This window comes from Scomber japonicus, chromosome 10 (genome assembly GCF_027409825.1).
Source record: "Scomber japonicus isolate fScoJap1 chromosome 10, fScoJap1.pri, whole genome shotgun sequence".
Lineage (NCBI taxonomy): Eukaryota > Metazoa > Chordata > Actinopteri > Scombriformes > Scombridae > Scomber > Scomber japonicus.
Window position 1 is genome coordinate 11,496,863 of NC_070587.1, and position 21,302 is coordinate 11,518,164.

Sequence of the window (21,302 nt, forward strand, 5' to 3'; positions counted from 1 at the left end):
CACTGAGAAAACTATATCCAAGGACTACTATTATAGTCCGCTACTGAACACGCACTGCTTACAGACAGGCAGCTATCTGAAAACTGTGTCATAGCTCATTTGAATAGACCCGTTAGGACAACTCGCTGCGGTCAATTGCGGCAAGTGTTAACCTGGCAGTGGCCCATTCACGACAAGTCGACAGGGCTGAGTAAATGCTAGCGTTAACGTTAGATGACTTTTTTTTTAAAGTACTCATGAGCCTCATAATACACAAGACCTGTAATTCCTTCATTAAACACGTCCCAGGCTGGTTGTGACCGGCTTATTATCTGAGAAGTAAACTGACAATATGTGTGTGTTTGACGGTCGCTGAGTCGCATCACATCCCCGTTGCTTGGCTGCTTCTGTCAACAAGAGCCCCGCTCTGCCATAGCGCCAGTCTCCTGCTCCTCCTGCTGCTGCTACACATAACGTTACTGCTTCTTAGTTGTGACAATGTGGCTGGGGGGAAAAAAACGACAATAATACAGTGTGTTCCTCCATGTATTGTTCGCTTACCTAAAGTGGCGGGGCTCCTCAGACCGCAGGCTAGCTACGAGGCAGAAAACTGACACCGACACGGTCCAAAGTATCACAGCTAGCGTAAGTTAGCGGGCTAGGTAGCTTAGCGAGCTAACGATGAGAGGGTGATGGGGGCGGGGGGGCGGGGGGGAGTGTGGTCCTCTCGCTCTCTCCCTCTCTCTGTCGCCGAGACAAGCCAGTTACCTCTACCGCAAGCCGGGTATGAGGTTTTTGAGCGTTAAACGCGTCCAGTGTCAAAGGGTGTTATCAGAAGAGACATCCATTTGAGGAGAGAGCGTGGATAAGAGTGTCGGTGCAGACGGCGGCAGTAACGCTATGCGGTGTGATCGGGCTCTGCGGGCGGACGTGCTGCCTCTGCCTGGGTCTCCCTGCTTGTGTGTGTGTGTGTGTGTGAGAGAGAGAGAGTGAGAGAGAGAGAGAGAGGGAGAGAGAGACAGGGGAGCTGGAGCTGCTGATGTGCAGAGCAAACATAGGCAGCATCAGTGCTCATCCGTCCCTTCACTTCCTCAACCCGGAAGAAATACTATAACTGATCCATCCTCTGTTACATACCCCCCCCCCCCCCCCCCCCCCATAACTTCATCCTTATGTGTCTACAGCCATGCACCAATATGATATAGGCTTTATTGACATGGTCATGTATGGACACATTGTGGTTCAAAGATAATCTAGGAGCCACAGCAACAAATACATTCATTTGGTCTATTCAGTGTGTAATTCATAAAAAAATCTTTAAAAATAAAGTCACAATGATGTATGAATTTAACAAAAATCATACCAATGATGAAGCCAAAAAACAAACAAAAATAAAGCCGGCCATCTATTTACATGACTCAGGCAGTATTTGTATTATAATTAGGCCTATAAATCACACATTACAAATCACAAGTGGATAAACCTTGCAGTTAATCCCGTTTGAAGCAGAAGGAGAACCTCTTAAACTGCAACCACAGGAAGCTGCCACAAACACATTTAAAAAAGACAGGAATCTCAACTGGTACGTTCAGGCATTGCTGTTAAATTGGTTGTGTGACATGCCGACAATGAAAGGAAATCATGATACATAGGCTACAAAATAAATATGTACGTTCCTTAAAGAATAAACTAAACCACATGGGTAGCCTGTGATAAGTACTTATGTGAGTCATATCTTCATGAAAAATGAAAAATCTGTTTTCTTATGCGTCAGAGAGTCTTTGTAAAGTGTTCTATAGCATTATATGGCTCAATACGTACAGTTAATCCTGTTTAAAACAAATTAAAACTGCTGTGTTGACCCTCCAGGCAGCTGCTGATTTTCATCCACAAAAAAGGGGATTTTGTGTGCATATTCCAAAGTGATAACTTTGTTTTATAAGAAGAGAAGGGAAAAAATATTGAGGCTTAACACCTTCAAGAGGTGCCTTCTAACCTTGTAGTGGCCTTCATCATCAAGCAGTAGGATAACAAAGTGTGGAAAAACAAACACCTTCTCGTCTTGATGTGTTGAAGTATGTATTTGATATTTGTTTTAGAAGCAGATAACAGACAACCAAATAAAAGCCTCTTTTTTTCTTTTTTTTTACAGTACTAAAGAGTGTTGCAACTCTTATCTTTTCACTCAAAAATCACACTCAAAGCAAACACTTGAAACAAACAAAGAAACCCACCTGAAACTTTACAACTCCTATCTTTGGTATTTTGGAAATATTTCACTACCTGCAAAAACAAAGGTTATTAAATGTGGCACCCGTGCCCTACTGTACATCCATGGCACATTTTTATCTGTTCCTTCTTATCCATTTGTGTATCTCCTGAGCTTGTCATTGTGTGTAAATCAAATCTGATTTCCTGTTACTAAATTCTCATCACTTCATCAGATCAGTCTCGATAGTACAGGGAAATTTGATGTTTGAGTTAACTGGGAAACTTTAAACACTGAGTTTTTTTTTTAAAAAAGTAATAATTTTGCAGTTATTTGTTCAACAGCAAGATTCAAGTGTGGTCCTAGTATCCCACCTTTTTGTTTCGGTTTCTATGAAATACATCTCAGTGTTGAAATATGTACACATAAACTAGAAAGTAGAATTAGATAGATAGATTTACTTTATTAATCCCTGAGGGGAAATTTAAAATGTCAAAGCAGCTATACAGCAATACAGCAATACATGGCACAAACATGGCACAAAGACAACAAACGTAGAAATCACACAAAATACCTAAGAATACATAAAAACACACCCCCTCCCCCGTACGTGTAATTAACTGGAAGCTATAACAGGTCAGTACAAGAGAGGGCCATAACTTATCTTACCTGTTTTTATGAGTCAGTACTTACAAACCTAGTCATCAATCCAATAAGACCTGAGAAAGAGCTAAGGAGTTGTCATATACTGAGTTTCACATGGACTGATGATGAAGAAACAGAAGAAAAAAAGAGCAGAGAAGAATATTGGTTCCTCTTTTCCACCACAAGAAAAGGAAGAAGTGTTACCAGCAAATAGGATATGTTAAGTTACAAGCAGCTATAAATAAGATGTCAACAGTATTGCTCATTATTAACTGTATCCATTAGGGGAGGGGGTTTAAATGACTTGACTGCAGGCGTTACCTTTTTATATCACAATTTATTACCAGGAAAAGAGATAGACATGAGAGAGCTCAGATTGTTGCCAGTGACAAGCACGGCTAGCAGCCTGACTCAGTCAGAGTCATTTTCTTCAGTTGATACCAATTTATTGACCTCTGATTCACAAATATGGTAAATCTTGCCTCTGATTGGCAATACAGTCCCAGGTGTAATTCAGAGGAAAACTCACTGTGGCCAATACACTGTGTGATTTGTGAGATATGGTGACAGTCCACTTTCTCAGAGTTACACATGCAAATTGGTTTGTGTCAGCATCACTGCCAAACTCCTGTTGCACATAATGAAGTCAGCGAGGAGTCGTGTTTCATTTTTATGACTCAACGTTCTACCTGCATGGACAGACAAAACTCTGCCTCGACTTGATGAGATGTAAATAGCAATACAGCTACACTTCTAGGTCAGGTCATGCAGAATGTATTCAGGAAGTGAGATTCAGCACAGTGAATGATTAAATATGTGATACACACAGCCTATTTGCATTCTCCCCTGACAAGTTTGCTGTCTTGTATTAGTCATTATACATCTGGAAAAGGCATTACACAACCTTGTGGGATTTTGTTGTTTATAATTATATCTTTCATTTGTAAGAGAAAACCTACTGTCCGTTGCTTTTAGCTTGTGCAATATCCACTTTAAAGCTACAAAGGCCATAATTGTATAAAGCAGTTCAATTTCTGTTTTGTTATAGACATAAATATTGTCCATATCTATTGTACAGCAGGTTAAAGAAACAGGTTTGTGATAATCCTTGTTCTAAACATGAAACCAGTCAGTGAAAAAGAAGAAAAGACCCTTGAATAAGTAACCAAACACCCCATCATTTATTGGAAACATATCTCTCATATATCATTGAACTGTGATGAAAGGCTAAATTGAAAAACAGCTTGTTGTCTTAATGTGAGAATATACAGTTTGCACGTGCTTTCAATATCGCAGATATTTTGAGGCTTTGTGCAGCTGAAATGCTGAGAGAACTTTGACCCATACCCTGCCCTTGCATGCATGCAGACATGTGTGAGCTCCCATTCACATTACAAACATTGACACGAATCCAGGACCAGTCAATGTCCTGCTGAAACAGATCAATATGTTGTGCTCCAGGCTGTGGCTTATATGTTTGACTCACATACCACCCAGAGTCACTGGCACAGAAAACTCCACCAACCAGTTTACATAATCTGCTTTCAAATTACACCCCTTGCAGCGGGTATGCACGTGTGTGTCAAATTGAAAATCAGCATCATAATGAAAATGCTTTGCGTTATGGCTTTTTGGCAGCAGTCAACAGAGAGGACAGTTTCATGGGCGTGGCAGACAGTTGGTAACAACACAAAACAGCTTTCCTAGTTTGATAGAAAAAGCTCTGTGTGCCACCTGGGTATGATTAGACTGTAGATTTCAATAATATTGGTTCCAGTATATTGTTCCAGCCTGCTTTCTGCCTGACACAGAAGGTGATGTGTTTATCAGAAAAGGGCTGTGTAGGTCCAATGCCCCACAGTCAAAGCTTATAGTTTAACTTCACCCATAAAACATTCATATCTGTTTGCAATTGAGCTCGAGCTGAGTCTCTAGATATACTTTATTCATGTGGATGGCAGCAGCAGTGTGCCAGTGCTGAAAAATGAATGAGACGTTTGAAAAGACCTTCTTCTGAATCAGCATTTCCCCTGCGAGTGTGGTCGTCTAGTTAAGGTTAAAACAGGAAAAGGACAGCAAAGTAGCAGTAAGACTGTGTTTCTCTCTCTTCCACACAAATACACCTCCACACAATTTACACCAGCATCACTCAGTTCATTAAGGTCCCCTGTAGTAGCTCAGAGGGAACTGTGTTGAATTTGGATGTGGTAGATCTGACAGGTCCCTCCCTGGTGGGCCAGTGCAGACTAATGGATATGCTAGAGGCACTTTCCCCTCAAAGCTGTTTGTGTGAAATACTGTGATTGAACAACAAGAGAATAATCATGTACCCCCTAAGGCATGGCATCCTACTCTAATAGACCAGTGGATTACTGGAGGCCCAGTCAGCCTACAGAGTGACAGGTAGGCTTGTTTAATTGTACCTGTACATCCAGTCACCTAAAAACAACATGGGGAAACATTTTATAGATTGCTGTGAGAGAACGTTTGTCAAACTTTTCACTCTTTCAGAGGCCAGGTCAAACTTATAAAAGCTGTTGAAGAAGATATTCATAATTCAGAACTATTTGGACAGGCTTACACATAGGCCAAGTAGTGCTTTACCACAGCGGTTCCCAAAGTGAACGCCAGAACTCAGGAATGTGAAGGGTTGTGAAATTAATAGACAGAAGAGAGGAAAATAATTTTGCTACTCAAATTATATATATATATATATATATATATATATATATATATATATATATATATATATATATATATATATATATATCTTTTCTTATATTTCTCTATGTCTTTTCCTTTTTTGGAATACTGGATAGTTGTACTTTTTAGATCATCCACATTTATTTGGATGAAATAATCTATATTTAAAAGGAGAAATCCCTCTTTGGTTAAACAGCTCACAACACTTATATGACAGATAGATAGATAGATAGATAGATAGATAGATAGATAGATAGATAGATAGATAGATAGATAGATAGATAGATAGATAGATAGATAGACTTTATTCATCCACATAGGGGACATTCCTGTATCCAATATCTCATACATAAACACAAAACAAAAATACATAAATAAATAAGAACAAATAATATAGCCTAAAAAGTTAAATATATATATATATATATATATATATATATATATATATATATGTCCATTTGACTAAGTTAAGTTGGCAATAAATACACAAACAGGAAGTGGGATGTATCTAGGAATCGAAGTATTAGAGAAGAGTAGATCATTGTTCATGTGTGTAATGTGTAAAATGTTTTGTTTAAGGGCTGTTTTATTTGTTTTTATTTTATGTTGAATTTATGTTAACTTTCTCTTGTGATTTAAACAAGCAAGAACAACAGATTACATGTTTGCATTTATTTAACCTTCTCAGCTGAAGTCTTTTGCAAATAAAGAAAAAAAAAGGGAAAGAAAAGTGTATTTCTGAGAGTGTGATTGGGGTTTATTATAGGTGCTTTTTAAAAATATATTTTTCTGTTGATGAAATATATATCAGATATCAGACAGTAAAATGCAGTCCAGTCACTGAGTACCACATTAGGGAGAGCCATTACAAGAGTTAACAGGTTTATGGTTTGGACTTGTTGAGGAGGAAAATAGGTAACTGTCTTTATAGTAAATCGTTATCCATTATCTATCCCTCACACTTCCATCAATCTGTCTATCGAAATGCGATTGCCTCCAAAATATCTTTGTGCGGGACCTCCCATTAAACACACGGTGGCAGCAACACTCCACTGAGTGGTAGGTTATTATTAGTTTAAGTCATACTAACTCTGTTGTTATCGTTTATTTCGTTTGTTCCCTTTTCCATTTCAATTGTTTTTTTCCTTAATTGTGTTTCAAAGATTTTCAAAAATAACTATTCATTAAAAAAATATTGGACCAGTCAAACTAAATGACGAAGTACCGTGAACCAAGTTATGTTGAACTCAGACAGGTATTGGCGAACGTGTGTGTGTGCGTGCGTGTGTATGTGTATATGCGTGTGTGTGTGTGTGTGTGTGTGCACGCGCATTCTACAGTCATTATGACGCATTAAGACGTTCGAACGAAACAATTGTGAGAATTCTCATTTTATTCCCTGAACACTCAGTGAGTACAACTCAGCACGAGTAAAGACATCTTTCCACTTTAGGACGATATCTTTCTCATCAGTGAAGGTACGTTATTGTTTGTGTCACAGAACTGCAGAAAACACTGAGAGATAGCTGAAATCTGTTTAACATGTATGTCCAATGTATGTAAATGGTACATTTGAAGAAAATGCAGTCCAGTTGTGCCCATGAACTCTTTGTACATTCCCTGCATAAAATGGTTTCCAATACAATTCATAATAATATTTTCATATGATTTTGTGGGATAATAGAACAAATAATAGTAATGCCTGTTGCAACACTGTGTTTTGTTGAATATTTTTGGGGTATTACATTATATACAAGTGGAGAGTTACTATAAGAAGCCTAAATTTGTGTGCATTTTCGCTACTTGGTTAAATATTCATGTACTTTTAATCTTAGGCAGTTAAATACATAATAGGTTGAATTATACTTAATTAACTCAAAAACTGGTGCTGAGAGGGGTGAAAATATAAGATCATTTTCAGATCCGATTCATGCCATACTGATCAGGAAAATGCAAGTCAGAGCATGTTATTTGTGGGATTATTTTCAATACTAGTCTATATTCCAGAAAAAAAGATTAACAGTCATGCAACGAAGAAGCGCTCGCCTTGTATCCATGGGACATTACGACTGTGCGGGACAACCGATCATTTCCTATAAGGAGACCCTATACAAGTAAGCTGGAGTGTTTGTATATGTGAGTTGCAGGCAGCCATTTGGTATGTGCACACATGGTCTGTATGTGATTTATTCAGTTGTCTTTCTCTCTTTTTTCTTTTTCATTACATACAGAGTTTTCATACGGCGTAGGATTCGGCCCAATTCTCCCATTACAACAGAGACTATCATCATCACCAACAGCGATGGCATCAGCATCAGCATCAGCAACAGCACCATCAACAACAACAAAAGCAGGGTCCACATCATGTCTGGTCATAAGTTTTTTGCCTATCTCATTCTCATATCCCTGTATTTTGGTGAGTAACTCCTAATCTCTCCTTTCACTATCATCTCTAATATATTAGTATTAGTAAAGCATCTTGGCGTGTCAAGGCCGTCAATTTTCTGGCACACTGTACCTGTCTTTTAAATAAAACACCCCTGACCTGTTTATCCCATGCTTTGTTTCCTTCCATCTGTCAGGATTTTTCAGCAGCACCTTTCTGGATTCAAGACTGTCAGAATCACCTTGCATATCTATGTTCGCGGACCCGGTATGACCAATGAGAAGCAACTTGACTTCCTCTTTTAAACAGAAATCTTTCTTTATTCTTCCTGTACACCTAAGTTCTAAATATACTCTCATTGACATGCAAAATATACATCCTTCCCCTGGTCATGTGCAAACAATAATATTATGTTAAATGAATCATCTCGATCACAGGACTTTACGGCAGGATTTGAAGAGTTGGTGAAGCAAACGAAGGAGCTACAGGACAAGCTACGGAGGATAAGACTCGAACTAAACCAACTAATAGAGGACAGTTTGCCCAACTACGCTTTGGACTCACTAGGTAAGTCATCTAAATCCCCTTTTCCAGATTGTAATTCACACCTGCTGACTTCGTTGTTGACTTGTGTTTTTGTGTTTGCAGGAGCCAGAGTTTTATCTCATATTTCTTCAGAAACGTACCAGGTACAAGAAGCAGGTCTGACATTATTGGGAATACCTATCTGGCGTCCACCTGAAAACCCAAGAACTGTTATCAAAGTAGGAGCTACACACACACATACACACACACACACACACACACACACACACACACACACACACACACACACACACACACATACTTGAAATGTATTAATCATACAGAAAATAACAGACACAAGTACACAAACAACCCTCCACTTAAACTCTCTTCTCTTCCTTGCTCTTTCTCTCCTCAGGGAGACTCACATCTAGTCCCAGGAAGATGCTGGGCCTTTTCAGGCAGAAATGGACATTTAGTCATCGCCTTGTCCCACCCAGCCACGCTTAGCTATGTGACACTGGGTCACATTTCCAAGAGCCAGAGCCCCACTGGCTCCATTGCCAGCGCCCCAAAGGAGTTTTCTGTCTATGTAAGTATCATGTAAATTTATATCCTGCACTCTTTTCAGTTTAATAACTGCCAAACACACAGAGAACAACAAGATCTTCAACAGGATTTCTCACTCTTTCTCTCTCTCAGGGAATGGAGACTTTGAATGATGAAGGAACGCTACTAGGAACCTTTTTTTATGATCAGGATGGGGAACAACTACAGACCTTCGGACTATTGGTGAGTAGTACACTCATTTTGTCCATAAGCTAATACACGGAAAGAGTTGTTTTGTTCCTATTATACATTTTTCTTGTTACTCACTTTTGAGCACCAAACTAACTGTCTCTGCTCATTTCTGTCTCCTGTTGCTTATCAGGAACATGAAACGTCTGTCTACAAATATGTGAAGCTGCAAGTCCAGAGCAACTGGGGCCATCCTGAATACTCTTGCCTATACAGCTTTAGGGTCCATGGGATGCTTGCATAGAGGGAAACAGGGGTGGGGATTGGGGGGTCGGGGGTGGGTGGCATGTTTATGGAGAGAGGTTAGTATCTGTGAAGGCTAATCAGACTCTGAGTATATATGTAACTGTTTGTACTGGGGGCGGGGGGGTTGTGTGGGGGGGTAGGTTAGGGTGTATGGGGTGGGGGTGGGGGTGGGAGGGGTGTAGGGGTGATGGGGGTAGGGGTAGGGGTGGGCCATTTCCTGTTTGTTTTGCCTTGTTTTTTTTCCCGTCACTCAAAATTTCACAATGCAATGTTCAGTCTGATTAATCTTCACTCCCAGGGCAGCATGGTGGCGCAGTGGTTAGCGCTGTGGCTGCACATCGGGGAGGATTGGTGTCATCTCTCCAGCACCAGTTCTCTCTGTCTGTGTAGAGTTTGCATGTCCTCTCCATGTCTGCGTGGGTTTACACCGGGTGCTCCGGTTTCCTCCCACACTCCAAAGACCTGCGTGTTAGGTTAATTGGCCACTCTAAATTGCCCTGATGGGAATCTGGGATTTTGGGATAGATAAATATAAATATAAATGTAAATATTTAATATAAATATAAATGTAAATATTGAAATTTAAATGTAAATATAACTGTAAATATAAATGTAAATATAAATGTATATAAAATGTAAATATAAAAAATAAATTCTCTACTATTTTTAACTGTATATACTTGTGTTATTATTTATAAAAGTGCTGATTCTATTTGACTAAATGAGTCATAAATCATAATAAAAAAAATAATAATAATGAAATACAATATAATAAATGCATATACAAGTCAAGCTCATTGTAAATCATAGATAAACTTTGAATTCAGAGCCCTTCCCTTTTATTCATTGGACCCATTCAACCTTTGAGTCAGCTGTAATAAGTCCAGTGTTCTACAAATCAAACTACAACATACACTTTATTCACAAATATGGTGAGATTTTATCATGGTTTTGAATTTTTTTCTTTGTCATATTAACATATTTGGAAAAACATTTCATTCAGAAGAAGAGCCATAGCTATTTAAACTACCAAACTGCAAAAACCTTGAACAGCTAATTTCCTAAAATTATGCTTTTGTGATGTTTTTATGATGATAAAATGTGTATGTGCTGTTGTGTATGATTGTTGATGTTTTTTATGTTCTTTTGTTCATTTGTTCAATTCAACAAATATAATACAAATTAAAGCTGCAAGCAGCGTTGGGCGGGACCTCGCCCCCTTGCGCACGTTGGGCCGCGGTGAAGCGGAAAGGTTTCCGTTAGGGGCATTTAGATGCCTTCAGACCCGGGCTTTTATCGGACTCTGCAATAAGTAGATCACTCACACACACACATATACACACTCACACTCACACACACACACACACACACTCTCTCTCTCTCTCCCTCTGTCTGTCTGTGTAGACATTTAGACTGAGCAACTGAAATTAACTGCCAACACTTTGATGAGTCAAACAGGAGAGGAACTTATTTCCAGTGAAACATGTAGATATTTTTGTAGGTCATGCTCTTGTAATTCATTTTTCTAGACTTTGACAGCAATGTCAGTGAAATAGTTGACAGACTGCACAGATATCTAAAAACATAATAATACAGTTAATAAACTTGAACTAGAAACAGAAAACTGAGGCACCTTTTCCTTATCAGGTATCATGAATCAATACAAGTTTTCTCCACTGGGTGGCACACTAAGACCACAAATGAATCTGGATGACTGCAGAGCACAAATGAGCCAGCTGCACACACACACACACACACACAGTTGTTGCCATGGTAGTTAACGACTGGACAGCATGAGGACAGAGCATGCACAGACAGCATGGAGATTTAGGATTGAATGGGAGAGGAACAAGGTGCACAACGTATAAAACATAGCCAGACCAAATTACACACATCTGTAGATGAGACTTGTGGCTACATTTTGACGTTTGAATGGAGTCTGTAGCTGAAAGTATGCAGGAATCATGTATATATTTTGAAAAGCCTGAAAAATCTTCAAAAATCATACATTTAAGGACAAAATGTGCGCTTCCTGTTGGATTTAGGTCAGGGGTGTGACACGTGATTTGTAGGTCTTGATAAGACAAAAAATTGAGTTTTGGTTTGATCTTTCTACGACATTCCTATCAGGCGTAGTGGCCGTTTTAGGGTTTTAGGTGGCGTGAGAGAGCTTGACGTTGTTTGTTTTTCCGTTTTATCGAATTTTTCGCCAGACCTGAGGTGCGTCCCAAATTTGGTGAATTCTCGAGCAGGTTTGGGGGTCAAATTGAGGCTCAAAGTGTCATAGAATAATAATAATAATAATATTTTAAAAAAAACGACACAAAAACAATATGGTCCTTGGCTCCAGGCAAGGGCAGGACTGCTCTGGAATCCTCGCCCTCTTGCCTTTCGGCTCGGTCCCTAATAAAAGAAATGTTATTACTAAAAAAAGATGGTTTGAAGAGCGCTTACTGACACAGGAAGTGAAATAATACCATATCCGGGTGAAGCTATGTTTACAAACCAGACGGATACATCAATGGATGGAGGACTGCTAATGCTAACTGTCCAGTGAAAAGACTGCATTTACATCGTATTATAAGACCATTTTGCTGCGGAATATCCACCGATGGCATCTCAGATCCCCATAACCGCGAAGAGCCAGCCGGCTGCCGGCAACGCTGCGGCTCAGAGAGGGAAGAAACGTCCCGGGAGTCCGGCGGTATCTGCCCCTGCGCAGACAGTCGGCAACAGCAAGAAGAAGAAAGGACAGCCGACAGCGACACCGGCCACACAGACACAGGTATGTATACAGATACAGTGACACATGAAAGGTAACATCACCATCAAGTGTATTAATAAGTTGTTGGGCAACCACGTGCAGCCAGAACAGCTTCAATGAGCCTTGGCTTTGATTACAGACTGTGAACTCAACCGGAGGGATGAACATTATTCTTCCAAAAGATACTCCCTCATTTGGCCTTTTGACAATGGTTGGGATGGTGGAGAGTGCTGTCTAACACATCGGTCTAAAATCTTCCATACGTGTTTAACTGGGTTAAGATATGGTGATTGTGAAGACCATAGCATATGATTCACATTATTTTCATACTCATTAAACCATTCAGTGACCCCTTTGTGCCCTATGGATGGGGCATGGGGCCCGGGGTATTGTCATTCTGGAAGAGACCACTCCCATCAGGATAGAAATGGTTCATCAGAGGATAAAGATGACCACTCAGAACAACTTTGTATGGATTTGCAGTGTCCATGATGATGGGTCATGGGTGTTGTGGGATTAATGCATTTTGCATTAAGTGTCATCACATTAAAAAAAGAGTGATACTTACAGTAACTAGGCTTTATGTTATGTTTTCAAACATATAAAAACAGAACAAATAAGCATTAATATAAAAATGACTATATTAAAACTGTTTAAAATGCAGGTAGTTGCAGCTGATACCCTGATATTTTTATTGAAGGCCATAAGCTCATGGCTGTATCTGATTTTAAATATCTTGGCATCATTTTGGATTGCAATTTAACTTTTAAAAAACAAGTCAAAAAAGTGGTTAATACTATTAAATTTAACTTGGCTAACTTTAGACATGTGAGGCCCTACCTGACTACAGAGGCTGCCAGACTCATACTTTGATCTTTTCTCACATCTCATACTGTTACACAAGCTGGTCTCAAGCAAGTACAACAACTCTGAAACCAATAGAGACCCTCTATAAGCAGACCTTAAAAACACTAGACCAGAAACATATCAACTATCACCACTGCCATATACTAACAAAATAGAACTTATTTAAATTTGACAGCTTCTTACAGTTTTTGGATGCCTGTCTCATATTTAAAATACTACATGGACTAGCACCTCCCCCTCTGAGTGAGTTTATAGAACTGAAGAGCAGCAGTGGCAGAGCAACCAGAGCAGTCACCAGGGGAGACTGTGTTATACAGTATAGGTGCAGTACGTTTGGACAGATAGTCTTCTCAGTACGCGCCTCTAACTACTGGAATACTCTCCCTACAGATGTAAAAGATTGCAACAGTTATCTGTCCTTTAAAAATAAACTTAAGAGATGGATTAAAAATAACCAAAACTGTAACCATAACTAACCTGCACTGTAATTTCTCTGTTACTCTGTTGTTCATTTTTCCTTTTTTTTACTTTATTATTTTTTTCTTTCCTTCTGTCCTACCAAGGGACAACGGATGAAAACTAACTATTTTAGCAAGTTCCGGTGCATTTACATTTTAATTTGAAATGTTCATGAATGTACACTGTCCCTTTTTTTAAAAATAAATAAACTAAAAAAAAAACTAAAAAATACTTGACAGCCCACTGTCATAGTAACCCAACATGTTTTCCAACTCGGGAGTTTTGCTTGAGCTCAGCAGTCAGAAAAACATATGTTATTGTTTTCATTTATTCGTTAATATAATATAGCCTAATGTAATAGGCTATAGCTATGATAAAAAAAAAACCCTTTGAATGGCTGCCATGGTGTAAAAAAAGCTTACACTGTGTGCAGTAGACTTTGATTTAAAACATTTAAAACATACATATCTTGGCTGAAAAGTGATTACTCTATGTTTGAAGCAGTTTTGTCTTTCTTGCATCATCAGATAACAGCAGTAGACAGTGTGGATGAAGTGAAGGCAGTGGGATCAACAGACAGCGCTCCAACCAATACCACCACTAGCATCACCACCACCACAGAGTCGACTGCAAAGCCTCCACCCTTCAAAGACCCTGCATTTATGGTGAGTGTCTACGTTCACCTGCTTTAAAGTTTATACACCTTTGTGTGCTTCTCCCTTAATTTCTGCCTCCTTTTGTTCCCCTCTCGCAAACTTGGCAGCATTCTGGGATTGGTGGAGCAGCCGCAGGTAAGAAGAACAGGACCTGGAAGAATCTCAAACAGATTCTGGCATTGGAACGTACTTTACCCTGGAAGCTTAATGACCCAAACTGTGAGTTTGTGTCTCTTATTTTTACCTAATACATGTTGTACATATGTTAGCTCTAAACAATTAGCTCCCATTTCTACAGGTAAGATTATTGTAAAATGATGTGAGACACATAATTGATGATGTTGTCTTCAAATACAGAAACAGGATGAAAAATGTTGTGCATCAAACCTTATAAACTACATTAAAGTGATTTAACTCTACTGACATCCAACTTAAAATATATATCTTATGAATACCAGGTTGCATCAAATGACTAAGGCATTTACAGTGATGTAATGTTTTAGGCAAATGGAGGCTTTCATAGTCTTGCTCTATGTTGGTATCATTTATTGAAGGAATGATCATAATAAAGTGATTCTGATCATTGCTTTAGTGAATAACCTCTCTGTGTTTACAGACTATAGTATTGATGCTCCTCCCTCCTTGAAGCCAGCTAAAAAGTACTCTGACATCTCTGGGCTCCCTGTGAGTATTCATTTTGCAAAAAAATGTCATTGAACAAGAATCAGCATACAGTACAAAGCACACACTGAGTAATCCCATTCGTCCTTTCCCAGGCAAACTACACAGACCCTCAGACGAAACTACGCTTTACCTCCTCAGAGGAGTTCTCCTACATCCGCCTCCTCCCCACTGATGTTGTTACGGGCTATCTGGCCCTCCGAAAGGCAACTTGCATTGTGCCCTGACAACTCAACAAGGGTTGAAACCTGAAACAGGTTCAAACCATAACTGAACTTATGGCAGTGCTGGAAACTGTCTGGGCTGCCAGGAGACTGTGAGAGCAGAGACTGAATTTGTAAAAATCACTGAAAGGACAATTGCTGGAGCTCACAGGCTGGCCACTGAGAGATATTTGCACTGCTGTTTTTACTAGGTCCAAATAAGACTCTATGATAAATTAAATGTGACATTTATCTCTTTTTGATCAAGTGTAAAACTTTTTGAATGACATTTACATAATTCGTTAAGGGGACATAAAGTTTTAGCACTGAGTTCATTCAAAAGTCAGGAACAGGATATTCTCTTTTTCATTTGTTAAAATAATTTTCTCAGAATCTTTCTTCTGTACTGAATACAGGAATTACCAGCTAGAATGCTGAATACCTCCCTGTGGTAGAACAGCTGTTTCCAGTGGTTTAAGTGCCTTTTTTGTCCTACATAGAGCACATAAATCACTATTAATTCCATCAGTAGGGTAGAGAAAGGATTCACGCAAGCTTTTGGAAGGACTTTGTTTATTTAAGATCAACTCTGTTCTATTTTTTAAATGTATTAAAGCAAACATCATTTTTTTAAATTTCAGTTTGTTTCTTTCTCACATGACAAGGCTACGTCATGGCAAAGGTCAAATGTTTCTTTGTATAAATATGTTTTCTCGGTTAGAAAAACAACTGAACTTCTGAGTTTTGCTTCTATGACAACCTGTAATTTGACCGTATATAAAACATTTTTGATAACGAGTCCCTTAATTGAAAAACACCAGCATCTGCTTTGATTATGAAGCTGTGTCTTGAATTCTCTTTTATATCAAGTGGCTTATGTGCATGTAAGTTATGCAAATGTAGCTCGGACAAGTCTTCCAGTGAGCGGGCCTAATTTTGTATGTGTCATATGTAAATGCAGAATTGGTTCCACATGGTTTTAATTCCATGGTTGCATTTGATGTATGATTTGCACTCTCATTGGCAGAGTGAGGATGTCTCATTAATCACACATGGCAGGCGTCCAGGATAATTTCCATGGTATATTTTACGCTATTTTCACAAACTTGATGAATGAGGTCTAATGCATTTCTCATGTGAGTGATCTCTGTTATGCAAATACTAAGGATTAAAGCACCAGTACAGTCAGTGTGGTTCAGGAGAAAAGCTGAGTCTACTGCTCTAACCACTGAGCTATGAGTCCTGACCTGTTGAGTTGGTGAGGCAGATCAAGAAATCTAAATATCTTCAGCTAATCATGATGCTTAGTTTACACAAGCTCTGTGAATAAACACTGCCCAGTAGTCTTTATTCCCAGAAATTTCTTCTAATCGCCAAGTGCAACACAACTCCAGAGGTACATAAATAAATGTGTTTATGCTACTGTACTGTTACCAAGAGTTTATTTTTGAATTAGAAGTATAATTGCAGTGGATGCAAGTAATTTTTTTTAGGCTGACTAACAAGAGAAGGATGTGCCAAAGTGAAAACAAATCTCTGCATGAGTCACCAAATGAGCAAGCTAAGTGATTATTATGTATATTCAACTTTTAACTAAAGCATTTAAAGCCTTGAATCTATAGTATGTGGATAGGTTTGTATGAGCTTTAAATATTTGCATGCTGAAATATTATTTGCAAAGCAATCAAGCTCAGTCTAGCTGTATGGGAACACTGAATCTTGCCACAAATTCTCAATTGGATCTGGATTCAGATTTGGCAACTCAAACAAAAGTGTTCTTTTAAAGCTCCTGTAGGTTTGGCTTTATGTTTGGGGTTGTTGTCTCTGTGTGTTTGAGAAATAAATTCCTCACTATGCACAAACCAGCAACTGGTTTCAGGTCCAGTTTAGCATTGTATTTCTGCAGGTGACTAGTACTACTTGTGCCCTGAGTGTTACTTCTCCCAACTCCAACACTTCAGTGAAGCTGATGAAGGCAATATAGTATATCTGTGAGAGTCAGACCAGCATTTCCATTCCTGCTGTGGCATCAAAACCTCAACATCATGATTAATGAACAGTGCCGGGGCTTTCTGCTACACAAGCACACAACCCAATAGAGTGTGTTTCTGTGTGTGTGCTTCCACATTTTGGGGGCATTTCTGCCGTTTTTCTTCCCAATAAAGTACGTTGTAGTAGCATTAATTTATCTGTTTAAATTTGGGGCTGTGTTTAAAATCACAATTAGGGTTTAAGGTTAGGGTTAAGGGTTTAAGGAATACATGCAATCATTAAATTTGCAAAAGTGAAATACACATTTATGAGTCTATATATAAGGTATATATCTGCCTAACTGAGTCTACCTGCTCCAAAATAAATGGAAATATATAATATAATCCTGCAATGCCTGTCTTAGCAGTAACGCTGCATCGCCACCTGGGTGCGCCAGAGATCTGCTCATCCTCCCATTCAGTAATGACAGATAAATGTGTCCAATTTTGATTTGACTTGCACTGAAGCAGAATAATTTGTATAAATTCAATCACAGTTCTAACCATCTTCCATGCAGCAGCAGGTGGTTCATAAAAAACAACTAATAAAATGCCCTCATAAATCAAGAGAATGGGATAAATAAAAATCAATATAACTGACATCATAATTAAAATAAATGCTACTGTTAAATTGACAAATACATTGTCATAAAATGGCTGAGTATTGACAGTCCATATAGTTTCAATAATAAACTATAATAAAAACATGAGGGCATGTAAGCACACTGATTTAAACAGGCTGATGACAATCAGTAATTTTAGTATGGGCCAGGAAATGGATCTAAGCAATTTAGGACTACAGCTCAATCATATAATAACCATCATTAAGAAATTGATTGTCGTGTGCATAAAACGCCTCATCTTCCTTTGATGGAGGATTTCGCACCTGCTGTACTATACAGGAAGTTTGTTTCCAGAGAGCAGACACACACACACACACACACACACACATACACACACATACACACACCAACTTGTCAGCTGAAATCAACGAGTGGCTCCTCTGTTGATTTTGTTTTCTGTTGACTTTGCTGAACTTCTGCAGGCAAGTTTCTGTGACACTCAGGAGACACAGAATATCAACTGATGCCATCTTGGTGTTCATTTATGTCCTGCCTACCCTCAGGTTTTTGTCACTGTCACATTTCAGTGATGATTGAGATAGGGCGCTGTATAATGTCGACAGACCATAATGAAATATTTTCTTTTTCTTCCACTGCATGCACTTTTCCCTCAGACTGCTTCTCACACGTGTCATTGGATTAAATGTATATTGTAGCAATAAGAGCATGTGGTTTTGCTGTCATTGCTGAATGAGCAGGTCAGATGCATGACTTGTCCAGTCCAGCATAGCTCAGTGTGAAATCATACCCTGGGAAAAGGCTGTCACAACTGACAATCCATTGGTAGGCTATACTTTCTCATCCTAGTTTTATAAAGACATTAAACAAAACATTACAACACTTTAGACCTACAATATGAAAACAGGTCTGGACCACATGACAGGCTGGTGGAAGGCCGCATTACTGAGACAACTGACAACTCTTACTTCTTAAAAAATCACGAGAACTACCCTCAAATGTCAGGTCAGAGAAACACACTGCACTGGCAGCTCTGGTAAGCTGATCGATAAACCAACTCCAGTGTATGCTGAGCCAGCAGGGGAACCTTCATATTTATGTTTCTGACCTATTGGAACAGCAGAAGTAGTGTAGGGAACTGCTTTATTCCCTGATAACAAAGACACAACAGTCAGTATGTGAATTATGTTGCTACAGTAGTTGAGATACAATGCTTATGGTGGAAGCTATTGGGATGTCGAGTGCTAGTAACTGATACACTGAATTGTTTAAATTTTATACACACTGTTATTCACTTTAATATACATAGACCTTGGCCTTTGGACTTCTTTAAACAGCAGTTTTGTAGTTACTTGACACCGAGCCAAAGACAAGAGTTCACTTTAGCTGACACACTTTACACTATAATCAGATTTTAACTTTATTTGACAATAATCTGCTCCATGTCAATAATGGAGGGACTGAGCACACAGTATCTAACCTCTTTGCACAGATTTGCTTTCAGAAAAATAAAAAAGGAGAACTGAAGCAAAATTCTTCAGCTAAAGTGTTGTTAGGACAGCTGAAAAATGAAAAAAGGTTCCTTACAATATTTGGATGTTCACATTAGTCTTGTGTTTTCTGCAGCTATTGGCAATGTGCAGGTAGATGTGGAAAAAGTCCACAATCCTCACCTGACATAACCTCTGTGTTGGTTATGAAGGAGAGCCAGTGTGCTTTCAGAGAAGAGATGGGAGGATTATAGTCAGTACACATCTGCCTTATTTACTTATTTAGATTCATAGATAGCAGCTTATATTCAAAACACACCAGGAAATATGACATGCAATGAACTACCTGTTAATGCATTATTTCAATTTCTGCTGTCTGTTTGAACTTTCCACCTCTGCTTTCCACTCCATGTGTGGCCCATGAGAAAATGTCTCCCCAGGGAAAAAGTTAAAGTTAAACTTCAAGTTTACAGTCTAACCCAAATGTATAATGTTCAGTGGATAGATATTTCCACAGTTTTGTGGTCTTACAGTTGTTTAATGATGGGCTCTGCAAATATAGCTTGAAGAAACAGTTTTCTTCTTGCTTTAAAGAAACAGTTGGAAAGTATGCTTACTTCTTGTATTCACTGTGAGGTTGCCAGGCAACCAGTGGGGGATCTGGGAAGTTACTGCACCCGGCCACAGAAATAGTCTGGTACATAACCCTGTGTCACACCCTTGTCATGATTTACTCCTCTGTTTTTGTACAGATTAACTGGATGCTGGTTCTATAGCTTTATATTGCAGACATGGGAATGGTATTGATCTTCTGATCTCATTCTGATATAATAAGGAAGTGAATGAGTGTATATCCCAAAATATCAAAGTATTCCTGCAAAGATTCCCCCCTCTTCATACTGTATAGGGGCCCAAGCACTAGTTGTGCTTAGGCAGCTATTTCCCACGAAACTCCTCTCCTGCCCCTTTTCCTGTCCACATCATCACAATTTCTTCATCTGTGTGTGGCTGTCTGTAATCTGTGCTTGCAGCTGTTTTTGTTGTTGTATTTTTGCCTTCTTGGGAAGCCTTTGCCCTTCAACACTATCATGGTTGTACATACCGTGTCACTGCTTGAGTGATTTGTCACTGTCTTGTTGACCACATGAAAACTGATTTTTACCTATAACTGATCATGTCATGGCTGCCCACATAGTGACACAGTTTCATGGTTCATTTAACAAAGAAAAAACACTGATCGGTGCTGCGAGGAGTTCCATATTAGTTTCTTTCTCTCTCTCTCTGTTTGATTTCAGCCGTGAGCGAATGTGATGAGTTACCAGTTGTTATTGGGCTGTGGAGGTCAAACAGCAGAGTGTCATCAGATAGCTAATCAGCTCATTCAGATATCATTACACTAGGCTAAATCCCTGTTAATCCCACTGAAGATTCAATCAGTGTTACCACACAGGTCAACTTGTTCTTCATTGTGTGTATGTGTGCTCACATGTGGTCATAAGGGTGGGAGAGAAAGGTAATTCTTCATGTTGATAGACAATGATTGTCCTTCAGCAGACCACATTCACTGTCTCCTCTCTGCTCATCTATCCGTCCTTCTTCTTCTCTTCATTTTCCTGTCCTGTCCCCTCCTACCCACCCCCTCCTGTCCTGGCTTTTCTCCTATCGCTGTTGGCTGGAGGATTAACACTCTGCTTTGGTCTTTGATTGATGACACTTCTGTCAGTCTATCTTTCTATCTGTTTCTCTCTTCTGGTATGTTTGTATCATCCCATGTCTTCTCACTTTGCCCAGCACTCACATAAATCCTCAGTTTCTGCAGAGGTGGAGGTTCTTGCTCAGACCTGTGTAGAGATCACATGTTGTGATCGTGTGTTTTGTGTACCAAATAACAGAAAGAAACACGTTATCTGTCAACTCAGCTAGCTTGTTTGAGGTCGAAATCCCCGTGTGTCTTTGGGAACAGAGTATTACATGCACTTTAAATGTGTACAGTTATTAAATGTATGGCTTTTAGAAAATGTTTTATTGATTGGATTTAAAAAGACAATTTTATCGGCTACGTGTCAGAAAAGGCCAGAAA

At 39.1% G+C, this 21,302-nt stretch overlaps 4 protein-coding genes across 4 annotated transcripts in view; 3 read left to right on the forward strand and 1 right to left on the reverse strand.

The window, feature by feature from the left end:
- galnt1 (UDP-N-acetyl-alpha-D-galactosamine:polypeptide N-acetylgalactosaminyltransferase 1) overlaps positions 1 to 645 on the reverse strand; it is a 41,314-nt gene extending 40,669 nt beyond the window's left edge. Inside the window, exon 1 of the mRNA XM_053326549.1 lies at positions 541 to 645. The gene's annotated coding sequence lies outside the window, so the exon portion shown is untranslated. The remainder of the gene's footprint in view (positions 1 to 540) is intronic.
- The window catches only part of tmem245 (transmembrane protein 245), a 189,094-nt gene that overhangs the window by 59,619 nt on the left and 108,173 nt on the right, over positions 1 to 21,302 (forward strand). The window lies entirely within an intron of this gene.
- On the forward strand, positions 8,333 to 9,489 carry LOC128366315 (SUN domain-containing protein 2-like). Its single transcript, XM_053326997.1, has 5 exons — positions 8,333 to 8,489; positions 8,571 to 8,686; positions 8,866 to 9,039; positions 9,150 to 9,239; positions 9,379 to 9,489. Exons 1-5 carry the CDS (start codon positions 8,333 to 8,335, stop codon positions 9,487 to 9,489), a joined length of 648 nt encoding a protein of 215 aa, XP_053182972.1.
- ino80c (INO80 complex subunit C) lies at positions 11,989 to 15,264 on the forward strand. Its single transcript, XM_053326551.1, has 5 exons — positions 11,989 to 12,276; positions 14,109 to 14,246; positions 14,345 to 14,456; positions 14,854 to 14,921; positions 15,014 to 15,264. The coding sequence occupies exons 1-5, from the start codon at positions 12,103 to 12,105 to the stop codon at positions 15,143 to 15,145; spliced, it is 624 nt and encodes a 207-aa protein (XP_053182526.1). The 5' UTR covers positions 11,989 to 12,102; the 3' UTR covers positions 15,146 to 15,264.

Coding starts and splice junctions, on each gene's coding strand:
- LOC128366315 (XM_053326997.1), top strand. CDS start 8,333: ATGTTAAATGAATCATCTCGATCACAGGACTTTACGGCAGGATTTGAA. Junction 8,687..8,865: donor ACCCAAGAACTGTTATCAAA/GTAGGAGCTACA, acceptor TTCTCTCCTCAG/GGAGACTCACATCTAGTCCC. Junction 9,240..9,378: donor TACAGACCTTCGGACTATTG/GTGAGTAGTACA, acceptor GTTGCTTATCAG/GAACATGAAACGTCTGTCTA.
- ino80c (XM_053326551.1), top strand. CDS start 12,103: ATGGCATCTCAGATCCCCATAACCGCGAAGAGCCAGCCGGCTGCCGGC. Junction 14,457..14,853: donor GAAGCTTAATGACCCAAACT/GTGAGTTTGTGT, acceptor CTGTGTTTACAG/ACTATAGTATTGATGCTCCT. Junction 14,922..15,013: donor CTGACATCTCTGGGCTCCCT/GTGAGTATTCAT, acceptor GTCCTTTCCCAG/GCAAACTACACAGACCCTCA.